Source organism: Papio anubis, chromosome 2 (genome assembly GCF_008728515.1).
Source record: "Papio anubis isolate 15944 chromosome 2, Panubis1.0, whole genome shotgun sequence".
Lineage (NCBI taxonomy): Eukaryota > Metazoa > Chordata > Mammalia > Primates > Cercopithecidae > Papio > Papio anubis.
Window position 1 is genome coordinate 14,170,123 of NC_044977.1, and position 15,959 is coordinate 14,186,081.

The following is a 15,959-nucleotide window of genomic DNA, read 5'->3' on the forward strand; positions in this document are numbered from 1 at the left end:
TTTTCACTCTTTTATTTCCCTCTCTCATGTTTTCTCTGTTTTTCTTTTTCCTTGCTTTTTTACATGAATGTAATTATCAATAGCCACTTGCTGATATTCATCCCCCATAGTACCTGGTGGCAATCGGTAGAAAAATTATATCTAGCAAGACAATTTCTGGGATGTGTCAAAAGACACATGTTACTTTTACTTCTCTTCACTTTCTGAGTTCCAGTCTACCACCCAATCATAAATATTATTCAAATATTTGAGCTTTATCTGTCTTTTAACTGAAGAACTACTTCGTTGTATGAAGAGTTAAATGTCTATTATGTAATTGTATGTTTTATTCAAACAGTTGATATAATAAAGATATTCACATGCATTTTAAAATTACACACCGGTTTATTATATGATATAAAATATAATGAAAAGAATTTATTTTTGAAAACTGTCAGTGAAACATCTGATGTACATCTGGCTATGAATGGTAGATTCAAATGTGATAAAACTGCCACTTGAAATGCATCACAGTACCAGCAGGCACGTGGCAATCTTACCTCCTTCTTTGATTACAAAGATACAATACTCACTATATCCCTCTGTAGTTATCCTTTTGTTAAAATTTGTTCTGGTTTTCATAGTTTCTTTTGTACTTCAACAATCACATTTTGGCAACTTACTCTGGTAATTAAAAGTTGGATTCAAGGAAAACAACAAACTCCCACATTTGTTCATTCTCCTGTCCGTCTCTGAATTCTATCTTTTGTAATGTAGACCTTGTATGACGACACAGCCAAATATAAGAAATATACCCATTTCAGATTTCCCCACGTATCCAACCTAATCTGATGTCTCATCCGGACAGACTGCAGCTCCCAAGAAGTAAGATTCCTGTGCTGCTCTCAGGAAAGTTTGTTCCACTTGTTTTCTAATTCAATAAAGATACTGGTTTAAATGTGAAGCCACGCAAGAGAAAGATGAAGCCAAAGCTGGTCCCCCTGAGGAATTGTTTTGAAATAAGGCATTAGGACACTCCATTCCATTCATATGTAATAGACCACCATCTCTTCTGCCTTCATCAGGAAAAAAACAAAAAACAAAATAGTATCTGCCTATGAACAATAGTATTTAATTACATGTACTTTTGTTTGAGCTTACTTCTTAGCTTTCTGAAAAAAAAAATAGGTATTTAGACGGTAGTTCATGATGATAAAATTTAGTTTTATGAACAAAAATTGAAACTCTCATTTGTAGGAAAAAAATTCAAATTTAAAGTTGTTATTTTTCACTATTCTTAGATAGCAAAAGAAGTAAGAATTTCTTTACTGTGATTTACATCACAACAGAATTTTTTTCCTTGACAAAGGACCTTTTAAAAATAATCAAAGACTGCACATTGTAAATAAAACCCTTCAGCTGTTATTGAAACGTAAGTATAATTACACACAAGGAAAAGGTATTATCAGCAGAGAAAAGATGGCTTAAGAATTCTTTGTCTTTTTCCAAATTGATGGACATGAGTGAGCTCTAATATCATTATGTTTAGAAATGGCTTCATCCAGATCCAACTCTACACCATTAATATTCACTTCCATGCAGCCATTATAAAAGGCATTCACTGGTGTGGCACTGAATGGAACATCTGTAAAAGCAGAATATTAGACTATTAGTCCAAGACTTTTAGTATCTTGTTTGTTTACACTGAGAGAAGTCATTCAGACTTCCTATTACCAGCAAAATTTTAATCCTAAAGGAAAAGTTAATAGTGAAATTCTATTCCAAAAATATACATTAAGTGACTGATATACATGTTATTGTACTTCATTGAATTCAGCACGTCACGAGTTCCTCGGATTTCATAAACACAATTAGCTCCATTTAAACTTAAACACATTTGAGGGAGAGTAAAACAAGCATATTCTTGTGATATTCTATTTTTATTATACAAATAACACATTATTTTCTTTTTAAACTTAAGCAATATGTTAAGCATTGTTAAATCATTTTTTCAACTCCAAATTATAGCTACTTGGAAATCTCTTTTAAATGCCATGATCAATATATCTCTTTTATTATTGTTGGAATAAAAGCAGATTTCTGTATTTTTTCCAAAGAAATAGTTTTTTGTTGAGCATGCAATAGGTCATGATAGAGGATTCACTTTCATGTACTATTTGGAGTTCCTAAAAATAACAATCTTCCTTCCTCTTTGTTGGCTTCTCCTCTCCATTAATCTTAACTCACAATGGATATTCTTTAGCCCTTATTCTTCATCTTCAGTACCTCGTGCCAAAAAAAAAAAATCTTGAAATTTTCAACTTCTAACTTGCCAAGACAGTGAATAAAGTTCACACATTATTATGAGTTCATAGCATTTGTTAAGAATCTCTTTCAAGTTGGGCTAAATATCATAGATTTTGCCACTTTTCCTTTTTTGAGAAAAGAAATTACTCAAATTCATTCATTTTTTGAGGAACGAAATTACTCAAAATCATCCATTTCTCTTGGGTTTTAATTCTTCACATGCAATTTAGCATGCCTACTTTGCATGCAATTAATAATTTACCCATCCCACAGTTTATACTCTTAATACCTCAATATTTAGCTCCTCTCAAATTTTCTCCAGACATTTTGCCTGAAGTTAGTCCTCAGTGCTGTTGCCAAAGTCCCAAAACCACTGAAATTTTGATAATTCTACTTCTTTTAAACTCTTTGTTGGTTTGATTTCCTAAAATTGCATTCAACTAACTTATGGATAAGGTAGTAGATAGATTTCAATATAGAATTCATTCATTTAAAGTATAATTTTACTCCCTAATAATTAGGCATGCTCGCTACTTACCTCTATTGATCTATGTTACCTCTATTGATCTATCTATCTATCTATCTATCTATCTATCTATCTATCTATCTATCTATCTATAGCTTTTAAAGCCTATTTACTTCTATTTCCCAAAATCCCAGATACAATTTCCATGTATGGGAAATCAAGACCATGAGCAGTTTAAGCAATATATTGAATATATTGAAGGTTATCAGAGGTCCAGACATCAAACTCAGAATTCTCCCTATGAGAATAAATTGCAAATGTCATCTGAAAATGCTTCTAAATAACTTTCTGCCTCTTTTTTTCCATTTAAAGTGAAATATTGGTGCCAATTTCATATTTTCCAATATTTAGTTAAAGATGACTCTGCTTTTCCTCCAGTTTTCCCCATCTTGGTAAATGGAATCTCCATCCACACAACTGCTCATGCCAGATAGCTAAAAGTCACCCTTATACCTGTCTGTCTTTCAGTCATTGAATCCTATTAATTTTGTTTCTAACACATATCTCCAATCTATTCACTGTCCATCATCTTTACTGCTATCACCCTATTCCTGCAGCTTCCTCGGTTTCCTCATCTGTAAAATGGGGATAACAATGGCACTTACTTCACTGGACTATTTTGAAAATTAAACAAGTGGATATATTTGAAGCAGTTTGAACAATGCCCAGACCGTTTGTTTTGCAACAATTGATGGTAGTTTAGATACTGCAACTATTGTCACTGCTTCCTCATCTGGACTACTGAATAGCCTCTCAGATCATCTCAATTAAACCCACTTTTGTCTCCCACCTATCCATCTCCATCCAGCATGCAGAGTGACTTTTTAAAATTGTAATATTGCTATACTTCTTCCTTGTTTAAAACTTTTAATAGTTCCATGTCTCTCATTATAAGACTTATGACCCTGAACTCGGTCTACAAACAATCCATCCAACCACCCAGTTCACAGCCTCTATATACCACCGTCTCCCTTGCTCAGTATGCTTTAACCATACTGATATCCTACAGATTCCTCCAGCGTGTCATCCCTTTCCACTCTGCCCACACATGGAACATTGTACTTGCATAATAACTCCAATCCCCACTCCCACACCTGGTTAAATTTATTTAACCTTTTCAGTATCAGATTTATAGTTTAGTCTATTATTCAGACCAGTTGTTTCTGGTCCCCACGACCAGGTGAGAAGTCATATTTTCAGGTTCTAAAAGTAACCCATACTTTTCCCTCATGAAAGTGATCACAATTTTAATATTTTGATATTTTCCTAATTAGTTGTTTAATGTCTACCTCTGCCACTAGATTGTTTATTACTATGTTGTGAGCACCTGGGACCCAGGGTCTTAATAAAGGCTGGATAAATAGGGCTGGGCGCGGTGGCTCAGGCCTGTAATCCCAGCACTTTGGGAGGCAGAGGCAGACGAATCACAAGGTCAGCAGATGGAGACCATCCTGGCTAACACAGTGAAACCCCGTCTCTACTAGAAATACAAAAAACTAGCCAAGCGTGGTGGCGGCGCCTGTAGTATCAGCTACTCGGGAGGCTGAGGCAGGAGAATGGCGGGAACCCGGGGGGCGGAGCTTGCAGTGAGCCGAGATTGCGCCGCTCACTCCAGCCTGGGCGACAGAGCGAGACTCTGTCTCAAAAAAAAAATAAAAAAATAAAAAAGTTGGATAAATGATAAGATGAACTTAATAATAGATGAATAAATATTGGATAAATACAAAAAAATATTGAACTTATAAGACTATTGTGACGACGAAATAAAATAACATATCCTTTCTGCCTGGGATAGCCAAATGCAGCAAAACTTGATCAGCCTTAGTTTAACGTTTTTAAACTAAATAAAACAAAAATATGCCAATAAACTGTCGGTACTAGTCCCTAGAAAAAGAATAATGGGTACTGGATTTTATGTTCCTTTCTGATGCTTTTTTAGTATAATTATATATTTCAAATACTATCAATTTGATTTAAAATATACTTTTTAAAACTGAAGAAAAAGTACCTGGAAGGCCACCCAGGTACGTGGCCACTTTTCCTTTCATTGCTTTGTCCAAGATGGCAAGTTGTGTTTGTAGCTCTTCCTGGGAGATGGTTTCTATTTTAAGTGGTGTCAATAACTCCAGATTGTTTCTGTTGGCTCTAAATTCCAGATGAGATCGTTGATTGGAACATAGACTTAGGGCCTGTATCCGATATATTACAGTATTTTCAACAGATAACACAATATCCTGAAGAACAAAGATTCAACATAAGCAAGGAGTAAGAGTGATGCTGCTTAAGAGTGACTTTGGAGTTTTTGAAAGTCAAAAACTAAATTTCAATAAGGAAAGAAAATGTATGATAGAGCCTCTAAATTTAAGTGAAAAATTACCAATTATTATAACACTAACATAATAATTATGACTAAATTTTAAAAAACACATTAGTTTTACAAACTCTAAGTTTAGCTAACATATAAATGTATACTGGTTTCTGAAAATTCAGTAAAACAACCGGAACCTACAGGAGTGTCTTAAGCAATATCTTTCTGTTTATGAGCCTTCCTAATTTCCAAGTTTACATATGAAAAGGGAAGGAGTTGAATCACTCTTTGTTGAAGAAAAGACTTGGGAAATTTAAAATGCTTTAGTAAGCATATGTCAGCAGGACTAACAGGTTTCTTTGTGCCACACAAGCAATCCTATAGACTTGGGATAAAATAAGTGAAGAGGCCCTGAGAAAGAAACACCAGGTATTGCCAACAGTACATTATAGAACATTTACCAGAAGATTCTCCAGAAAGAAACTGTGTTCATTCTGCTGAACTTTTCAAACTGCCGTTATGCCTAAATTACTCAATGTGTTGAGTGTGATCTCTTCATGTAGCTTATATGGCATAGAGGAAAGTGATAAAACCATAGTCAGAAATGTTTATTTAGGAATCCAAGATACCTATTTGAAGTGAAAAGACTATACTTTGCAAATACAGGTTGCTTGAGGAAATCTGTTATTGTGTTGTACATGTCTATATCCTTAAACTCATTAAAAGAGATGGTTAATAAAGAAAATGTTCCAGAATGATCAGTGGTATCTGGAATATGGTCATGAAATATTGCACATAGACCTTATGAAGGAAATCTGACATACAAAGAAAGAATCATGGAGGCAAACACTCAAAGGATAAAATAAATATCAAAGACATGGCATGCGTTAACCTCCTCCACTGCATGAACGTAGTGTTGAAGATAGGAATTCAATTTTGTTTACAAAGAAAAACAAACTAGCAAACAAAAAAACCCATGAAATCCAAATGTAGAAAGCTCCTCAAAGACAGGAGATTAAAACAAAAACACAAACAAAAAAAACTCATCAGGATATTTTTAGATTACTTATGGTTAACCACCAGAAACTTCCCATCCTCCTCCCTGAATCATACGTTAAGTTGCAAACAGCATAACCTGTTTTACTACAATAGACATTATTCAACCATAGGTCTCTTTCTAAAATCTACTGAAAGCATCCAAGCCAGCCTTGGCATAAACATCAGCTTCTTGCTGTAACTTGTTGGAATCCACTGTGGATGACACATAGACAGAGCAATTATCCTCTAATAGAAGTCTGAATAATACAGATCTTCTGATAACCCTCATATTTCCTTTCATCTAAGGTTTTTTTGTGTTCTTCCTCCTAATTTCAAATAAGAGTTGCCAGTAAGAAGCCAAGTGGACCAGTTTTAACTTTCTCTCTTTTTTCCTAACTTACTCTTGGGAGAAAAGATTAAGAGTGTAAGAAAGAACAAAGCATTATAATTAAGCACTGAATATCTCACAGTGCACTGTAATTAGACTCACTTCTGTGTTGACAGTACAGACTAATTCCCATGATGCTTAAAGGATTCTTAATAAGGGTGGATCTCTGTGCACTCGGATGATTCCAAGCAGCCTCTGTGAGAGTCTGCCTAATCTTACCTATAGATGCAGTAGGTTTTTCAATCCTCCCTCCCCTTACTTCTTCGTTCAGACCTTGGAAACAAGCCAGCAAAAAAAAGTAACAATAATAGACATTTTTTTGAGTCCTTAATGATGTGCTGGAGATTGTGCCAAATACTTTACATAAGTTATGTTATTTAATCTTCAAAATAGTCCTTTGAGGTAAATACTGCCAAATCACTTTACATAAGTTACTTTATTTAATCTTCGAAATAGTCCTTTGAGGTAAGTACTGCTATATATCCATTTTAAAAAATGAAAAGAAAAACAAGGCTCATATAGGTTTAGAGTTAAGTTACCTGTGATTTTTCAGAGGTGGAGTCCACCAAGGACACAGCAAACGGCACTGTGTTGTTACTAGAAACCAAGGCAAGCATAACACCAGTGCCCATGGATGGACGAATATTCAAGGTCACATTTATATGCCAACCCTCAGCATTGGATCCATTATCTATTTAAAAGAATGAAACAGAAATATGATCAATGCACTCCTAAAGTGCACCAGGAGGAATTATTATTAATACAGTCCGGGTAATATTCAAAACTATCTTGTGTAATACTAAACGTTTTGTTCCCTTTCTCAATGATCTATATAACCTAGGCAAAACAAAACAAAAAAAAAAATTTTTTTTTAATGCAGGCAATAAACAATCAAATGGAGTCCCATCTTCCCGTTCTTCCTAGAAGAGAATTCTGGAATGTGGTGTTAAGGATTATCACGGATTTTCCCTGTTTGCTCTTTAACAGCTCTTCCTTCTCCCTTGCACACTCACCAATGCTCTCAAAGTGGTCATATTTCAAAGTACACATTTGAAAGTTCAACAATTTTTCTGTAATCATGGAGGGAAAATCTGGGTACAGTTGCCATCATCACTCCAAAGGATAAATATGATCTATATACATAGGAGAGTTGGAGAGTTTGATACTAGAGAAATACACTGACATCAGCAGTTAGTTTTGAAATCAGAATGGGAACCCTTGTTTCGTGACTCTCTTGTCATAATCCTCCACATTCTCTTTCTTCATTACTAGGTTAAGTGTCTATTCCACTAAAGCGCAAGCTCTGGGAAGTATATGTCTCTATCATTGCTTTGTTTCCCCAGCAGTCACTCGATAGATATTTGTTGAATTAATATGTTTCCGGAGTAGTCGGATTCCTAAAAATATTAGTTCATAGTCTGAATGAAGTCTTCCTCATGTAATATAATGTAACATATAGCAAAGCCCAAATACCACATGGAGCCCTTGAAAGAGTAAATGTGAATAAGGAAAATCATTTTCCTTTGACAAGATGTTCTTCCACTTAGCCACATATAATGTCACCAAGTGTTCTATTATAATCCTGGAATTCCCACTCAGAAGAAAAAAATATATAGGCCAGGTGCAGTGGCACATGCCTGTAATCCTAGTACTTCGGAATTGCCTGAGCTCAGGAGTTCGAGACCAGCCTGGGCGACATGGTGAAACATCTCTACTGAAAAAAAAATACACAAAATTAGCCGAGCATGGTGGTGTGTACCTGTAGTCCCAGCTACTCGGGAGGCTTGATTCAGGAGAATCGCTTGAACTCAGGAGGCAGAGGTTGCAGTGAGCTGAAATCACGTCACTGCACTCCAGCCTGGGAAAAAGAGTGAGACTCTGTCTCCAAAAAAAAAAAAAGAATGTGTATATGTAATCATTGTGAAATAAGTAATTTTTAATTGATATATCATAATTGTACATATTTTGGGGTACATATGTCATTTGATAAATGCATACAATGTGTAATGCTCAAACCAGGGTAATTGGAATTTCTATCACCTAAACATTTATCTTGATATAAGTAAATTTAACACAGGATATTAAGCTCAAACTAAAATGAACATGCAAATGTATAGAAGTTAAAATGTAACATTAAATATTAATTACAAAGTAGATCACTTACAAATTATCCATGAAATGATTAATTACTTATTAAAGTAATTTTTTTAGATACAATGTAACTCATTTTCATTACCTTTTCAGGATTTTTTTCCTTTGGCCAAATCATTGTGGATTTAGTTTTATCCTAATTTAATCCTCACCCCATTTATAACTTAAAAACAAAAAATCCTTCATATGCAGAACACAGCTAGGCATTGTATTAATTTATGTTAGAAAAAGGGAAATCACTTTCGTAAAATTTGTCCTTAGAAATGTAGTAAAAAAGGCTGGGCACAGTGGCTCATGCTTGTAATACCAGCACTGGGAGGCTGAGGCAGGAGGATCACTTGAGGCGAGGAGTTTGAAAACTGACCTGAGCAACATAGGAAGACTCTGTCTCTGCAAAACATAGAAATTAGCAAGGCATGGTGGCACGCGGCTGTCGTCCTAGCTACTTGGGAGGCTGAGGCGGGAAGACTGCTTGAGCCCAGAAGGTCTAAGTTACAGTGAGCCATGATTGCACCACTGCACTCCAGCCTGGATGACAGAGAGAGACCCTATCTCAAAAACAAACAAACAAATGTAGTAAAAAGAGACTACGAAAGATGGGAGAGTGGCAGGAGGGCAGGGGTTGAAAAATTACCAATTGGGTATCATGTTCACTATTTGGGTGATGTGTACACCAAAAGTCCAGATTTCACCACTACACAATAAATCACAATACATGCATGTAATAAATCTGCATTTGTACGTCCTACTTACATAAAATTTAAAAATTTGTATTAATTTAGTAAACACTTTTTTTTTTTTTTTTTTTTGAGACATGCTGTCACTCTGTCATCCAAGCTGGAATGCAGTGGTAAGATCACAGTTCTCTGCTGCGTCAACCTATTGGGCTCAAGCCATCCTCCCACCTCAGCCTCCTGAGTAGCTGGGACTACAGGCGCATGCCATCAGGCTTGGCTAATTTTTGTATTTTTTGTGAAGTTAGGGTTTCGCCATGTTGCCAAGGCTGGTCTTGTACTCTTGGGCTCTAGCTCTTTGGAATCTGCCCGCCTCAGCCTCCTAAAGTTCTGGGATTATAGGTGTGAGTCACCTTACCTCGCCCATTTTAGGTTACAAATAAACATAATTAAAATGTAATTATTTTCTTAAAGCAGAGATATCAGATTAATGCTAACAATTTATAATGCTCAAAGTGTTAGTAGCTCAAATAATGAACTATTAAAAAAGAAAAAGACAAAGAATTCAATAAAATAAATAGAATGTATAAATAGCTAATAAACATATGGGAGGATATTCAAGTTCAGTAGAAATTAGGGAAATAATATTAATATTCAAATCTACAAAATTTAATTTTTGAACTATCAGATTGGAAAAAAGAAACTCAAGCATACACTTTCTCATTCTGTTGGTAGAAATATTAATTGATAAAAGATTTTTGGAAAAGAATGTAATTGAACCTCTAATAATTATATATTTGCATAACCTTTGATAGAGATAACCTAATTCTAAAATTTTCTTCCATAGAATTAATCACATAAAGGTAGAAGGAGGTATGTTTTAGGATGTTCACAGAAGTATTATTTATAAGGTCACTATGGCAAGATTCCCTGCGCTACTTAGGCTGTAGAAAATTGGAAAGAGCACTACCCCTACCCTGACAACAACAAAAGCCAAATTATCTGCATAATCATGACTTTTCTTGGAACTATCAAAGAGCTGAGGTCACAGGGCAACACACTAACCAGAAACCTAAAGAAAGACAGGTGTTTCCAAGGAGAGCCAGAATGAGAACACTTTCTAACCCAGGGCAGATAGGAGATGCCATGCAATTTGCTAAAAATAATTTAGGTAAAGATTTAAACTAATTGCTGAACTCCAAGTGGGGGCTGATGTAAGAGCTTAGAAGCCCTAGAAACTGCAGACACAAAGACAATTCATACTCATTCACAGGCTCTTCTCCACAGACCTTACTGTGCACTCAAGAGAAAACAGAGTGCGAGGAAGGAGACCCGAGAAAGCCTCTCTCTTAATACGGTTCTGAAAGCAGCACCAGTTACAGGGAAGCCACAAAGCCCCACCTAGATCCTTCTTGGTCTTCTCTACACAACAAAGTTTTCAAGCCAGGAGAAAGGCAGCAAACCTTGTCATTAGGACACATATGAGGACTCATTACAACTACAGATTAGGAAAAACAAACAGAAAAGCTATCTATCATGGAGAAGGAGCAGGAAAACATCTTGAGTCCTGATCATTAGACATCTCCCCTACTGAGGAGAGTCAGGGAAGAGAAAGAGTGAATTCCACACTCCTGAGACCCAGGGATACAATACCTGCCTAGGACTGAATTTGTACCAGAACAACATAGAATGCTTCCCCAACCTCCGCGTCTTCTCTGCCATCTTAGCAAATGTCAAGTAACAAGAGCACTCCGCTGGGGGTGGGCAAGACACTTGAGAGACACAAGTGGGAGAGACATTTTCTTGAGGCATATTATGGAGGGAATACATAAAACTGAGCTGCTATGATGAAAAACTCTCTAGGCCAGGCATGGTGGCTCAAGCCTATAATCCCAGAACCTGGGTAAGCTGACGGCAGGCAGATCACCTAAGGTCATGAGTTTGAAACTAGCCTGACCAACATGGCGAAACCCCATCAAAAATACAAAAATTAGCAGGGCATGGTGGCGCACCCTTGTAATTCCAGCTACTCAGGAGGCTGAGGCATGAGAATCACTTGAAACGGCGAGGTGGAGCTTGCAGTGACCTGAGATTGTGGCACTGCACTCCAGCCTGGGCAACAGAGTGAGACTCGGGAAAGAAAAGAAAAGAAAAAAAAGAAAAGAAAAGAAAGGAAGGAGGAAAAGAAGGAAAGAAAAGAAAGAGAAAAACTTGCTAGCAAACCATTCCCTTATTATAAGCAGAAGGTGGTATTTTAAAAATCTGAGGCTGGGAGTGGTGGCTCACACCTGTAATCCCAGCACTTTGGGAGGCCGAGGTGGCTGGATCATGAAGATCAGGAGTTCGAGACCAGCCTGGCCACTATGGTGAAACCTCATCTCTACTAAAAATACAAAAATTAGCCGGGCATGGTAGTGGGCACCTGTCGTCCCAGCTACTTGGGAGGCTGAGGCAGAAGAATCACTTGAATCCAGGAGGCAGAGGTTGCAGTGAGCCAAGATCGCACCACTGCACTCCAGGCTGGGCAACAGAGTAAGACTCCATCTCAAAAACAAAATACAACAAAACTAAATTTAAAAATCTGAAACCTGTGGTGCATTAAGGGTAATCCTGGCACCAGCAAAACTTAAGAAGCTCAACTTTTTACCAGATTGATTAAATCTCATTACTAAGAGCCTAGCAAAAGAAACGTGCTCATTTCCAGACGCAAATATTCTTTATCACAGTCTCTACCATTATACATAAGATGCCCAACTCTAAACCAAAAATTACATGATACACAAAGATGCAAGAAAAACAACACGTGGTCAAGGGACAAAACAAACAAAATGACCAGACCCAGATATGACACAGTTGGAACTATCAGACAGCGAATTTAAAATAATTATGATGACTACATTGAAATCTCAGTACATAAACTAGACACGTGTGAACAGATAGGGAATTTCAACAGGGAGGTAGAAATTTTAAGAAAGCATCAAATAGAAATGCTAGAAATGAAGATGAATCTTTTTGATGCATTCATTGGTAGACTCCATACAAGTGAGAAATCAGTGAACTTTGAAATAGCTCAATTGAATTTACCCAAAAGGAATCAGGCTTTGTACCGATAAACCTGAAATAACAACACAAGCACATTCAAATGCCTTTATATTTTTCCCAATACACTGAAAACTTTCTGTAAAAGGTATATAATAGTATGAATAAGCATAAGACTAGAGTGGGCACACAGCAGATACTTGATAATGTTTACCAAAGAAATTGCTCCTGTTTGTCGATGAATAAATTTACTCATTAATGACAAAAATAGAGATAAATGGAAAATCACTTACTATAATCTATGTGAAATTCAGCAATTCCAGAACCAGGATAGTAGGAGCCCTTCTCCACAGTAACCAGACAATGCTTATTTTGTTTTTCTTGAATAATTTCCTTTATTCCGGAAGCTCCTTGCTTCATCAAATTCCAGCTTCGTATACATCCATCTAGACGAGGGTTAATCTAGCAAATTAAAATATAAGTCAAGGAGGGCATTTTAAACTTAAACAAGTGGCTCGATTATGAGTATAGGTTTTCATTTACAGGAAAAAAATCCTTTCTTTAATAATAGTTGGAAATATTTTGAATTTTATTTAAGTTTTTCTTTTCAAAGTATTCTTCAGATGGACAGTCTTTTTCAGTACAAGTGAGCTCGGTGGGATCTTAACGATTTTTAACACTTCAAGCCCCACCTGCCTCTCCTACATCATCCAGTGGTAAATTTTCTGCTCTCAAGTTCTATATTTGCTTCTAGCTGTGGCCCTGGGCTCTAAGCTGTCTTGTTTGTCTTCTTTGTTTATTTGATTGAGATGGAGTCTTGCTGGAGTGCAGTGGCGGGATCTTGGCTGACTACAACCTCTGCCTCCCTGGTTCAAGCGATTCTCCTGCCTCAGCCTCCCGACTCGCTGCGATTACAGGTGCCTGCCACCACACCCGGCTCATTTTTGCACTTCAAGTAGAGATGGAGTTTTGCCACATTGGCTAGGTTGGTCTTGAACTCCTGATCTCAGGTGACCCGCCCGCATCAACCTCCCAAAGTGCTGGGATTACAGGTGTGAGCCACTGCGCCCGGCCTTGTTTTTCTCTAGTGGCATTTACAATATGGGTTTGTCTTGCCAATCAGACTCTAAGTTTCTTCAGACACAAAAGTGTTTGCATTCTTTAGCCTCCATCAAGCATCCTGCCAGCCTCAAGGCATGTAAAAGCCATTTCATAAATGATTGATACTTTTTGAATACTTTATTTTACTTTTAAAGTGTCTTAATTTCTCAGTTTCAGACAACAGGTATATTCATGTCAACATGGGTTAATTAATTCAAGCTTAATATCATATAACAGAAATCTTTTAAAAGTTAAAGTAACTATTAATTGCCAGGAGTGAAAGATGGATATAAGATAGTAAATATTTAAATTAAACCAGCAAGTGTATCGGGCAGGTCTGTGATTTCAAACGAAATTTTTAAAACTCTTTCAAGAGTTAGTGGTTAGTCTCTTTCATGAAACCTATTGTATAGCTATTAAACAAATATTATACTTAGAAAAATATCTATTACATCTAATTTCAATTTGTGACAGGCTATAGTTGTACCCTCAGTAAAGAGGTATTTTTTTAACAATAAATTTCACCTTATGTGGTATTCTTTAGCTCTTGCATTTAAGTCCTAAAAATAGACTTGAGAAAGTCCTTTGACTGGCTTTCACAAAATAGCATAATTTTGGACTTAAATATATTAATTTATATGTTTAACAACTGAGTATGGATTATCATGATGTTAACACTGAACTGTAGTGTTAACATTGTCAAGCATTAACTTGAGAATTTTAGAAATCCACTTCATGATTTATGCTGGGGATTTAAATGGGCACAAAACCACTATATCATTTTCTTATTTCATTAATACAATAACAAGGGTTACTGATGTTATTTTTCCATGATCATTTCAAGTTGTCACACTTAGTATGCTTAACAAAACAACTTCTATTGACTCTCAGAAAAACACATATTCAAATCTATTACAGACAAAAGGAATTCATCCATGATGAATGACAGCAGCTTGGATCATTACCGGTTTAATGAGTTCACTTTCCACTTTCCGAGGGAATCCTGCAAAGTATACTTTGGTTTCCAGCAATCCATTTTCAGGCTTAAAAAGGGGTCCAGGTTTATTTATATCCATCACAGCTTCTTTAGCTATTTTAATGCTAATACTATGTTCTAATTCTTCCACAGACACCTACAATTAAAAAGAAAAATTACCAAATAACCAAGCATTACTACATATCATTTGAAATACTGGGATCTAAAAATTGTTATTATTCCCAAAAACTACTTTTGTAAAGTAATCATTTTAATGTAATTATTAATTTGTTACAACTCATTTGGAATGTCAAATTATGATAAATGTGATAAAAAGACATTTAGGGTGGCAGCACTTGATCAAAAATTAAAAGCGTACCATATTTTAAAGTTAAAAAATAATAGTATTCTGTTAAGCTTAAACATCCAATTATGTATCTTTCAATCCCAGGCTGCTAGAAAATTAACAGTAAAGTGAGCCATTCTATCTTAGGAAAAATTTAAGTGGTCTTATTTTGCAATTGTCTGATAATACAAATATGAGATCAATAATGTAAATAAGTTCTTAATATAAAGCCAGAAAAATCAATATGTTCCGTATTCTGTTAATTGCACACAAATTATTTTTTCTCTAAAATTCAAAAGTGATTGAGGCAATAAGAAAAAAATACATAAAATTAAATTGAAGTTTTCCTATTTTGAGAGTAGTTTGGGTTTTTAAAAAAGGTTTCAAGTAAGGGGAAACAACAATAAAAGTTCCTTCCACAAAGGCAATTTGAAGAACCACTGCTGAAATCACTTCAAGTAAAACTATAGCACTCAAAGTGCAAACTCTTCACTCACTAACTAATAATATAAGCCAGACAATAAATATATTAAAACACCATGATAGGAAGGGAAAAACTATCCTCCAACATAGAATAAATTTAGTAACACAAACTTAAAGTTGGTCAACACTCCTTCCTTAATATAGCCAGTTAGCAGCATTCGAACAACTATTCTCTCCTTTACAGACTTTCTTAACTTAGCCTACAACACCTGACCCGCTTGCTTCTCTCTCTACACTCTAACCACTACTTCTCAGTCTCCTTTGCTGGATCTTCCCCTCCCCACGGCTCAGGCCCCAGACCTTTTTCCTGTAGCCATGCAAGTATTTTAAGTGAGACACCATGACTCCACTCCAGGGCATTTGGAAAATTTGGAGGTGGGGAACACTTTTATTTGTCACAATGAGTAGGGGCCATGCTGGCACTGCAAGATGATAGACAATCTACATTATGTACATAGGCTAGTCATGCAGAATTAACAATAATAAGTAATGCAGAACTAATAATAAAATATCAAGTCTGCTTAAAATCTTTTGAACATCCCTGCTAGGTATTCACGTAGGGACTATTCATGCTTACAATCATCTGAGTTTGTGTATACATATACACAAAATGCTTGCTGCACTATTTTAGCATTCATTACAT

The 15,959-nt window shown here is 35.9% G+C and overlaps 1 protein-coding gene across 2 annotated transcripts in view; it reads right to left on the reverse strand.

The window, feature by feature from the left end:
• Positions 1 to 364: 364 nt before the first annotated feature.
• Positions 365 to 15,959, reverse strand: part of PROS1 (protein S) — a 101,554-nt gene continuing 85,959 nt past the window's right edge. For both annotated transcript variants that reach the window (XM_003893818.3, XM_017955056.2), the window contains 5 exons: positions 14,477 to 14,644; positions 12,704 to 12,872; positions 7,086 to 7,237; positions 4,821 to 5,046; positions 365 to 1,624 (listed from right to left, as the gene is read on the reverse strand). In XM_003893818.3, the coding sequence (XP_003893867.1) occupies positions 1,464 to 1,624; positions 4,821 to 5,046; positions 7,086 to 7,237; positions 12,704 to 12,872; positions 14,477 to 14,644 (876 nt within the window). In that variant the 3' untranslated portion in view covers positions 365 to 1,463. The remainder of the gene's footprint in view (positions 1,625 to 4,820; positions 5,047 to 7,085; positions 7,238 to 12,703; positions 12,873 to 14,476; positions 14,645 to 15,959) is intronic.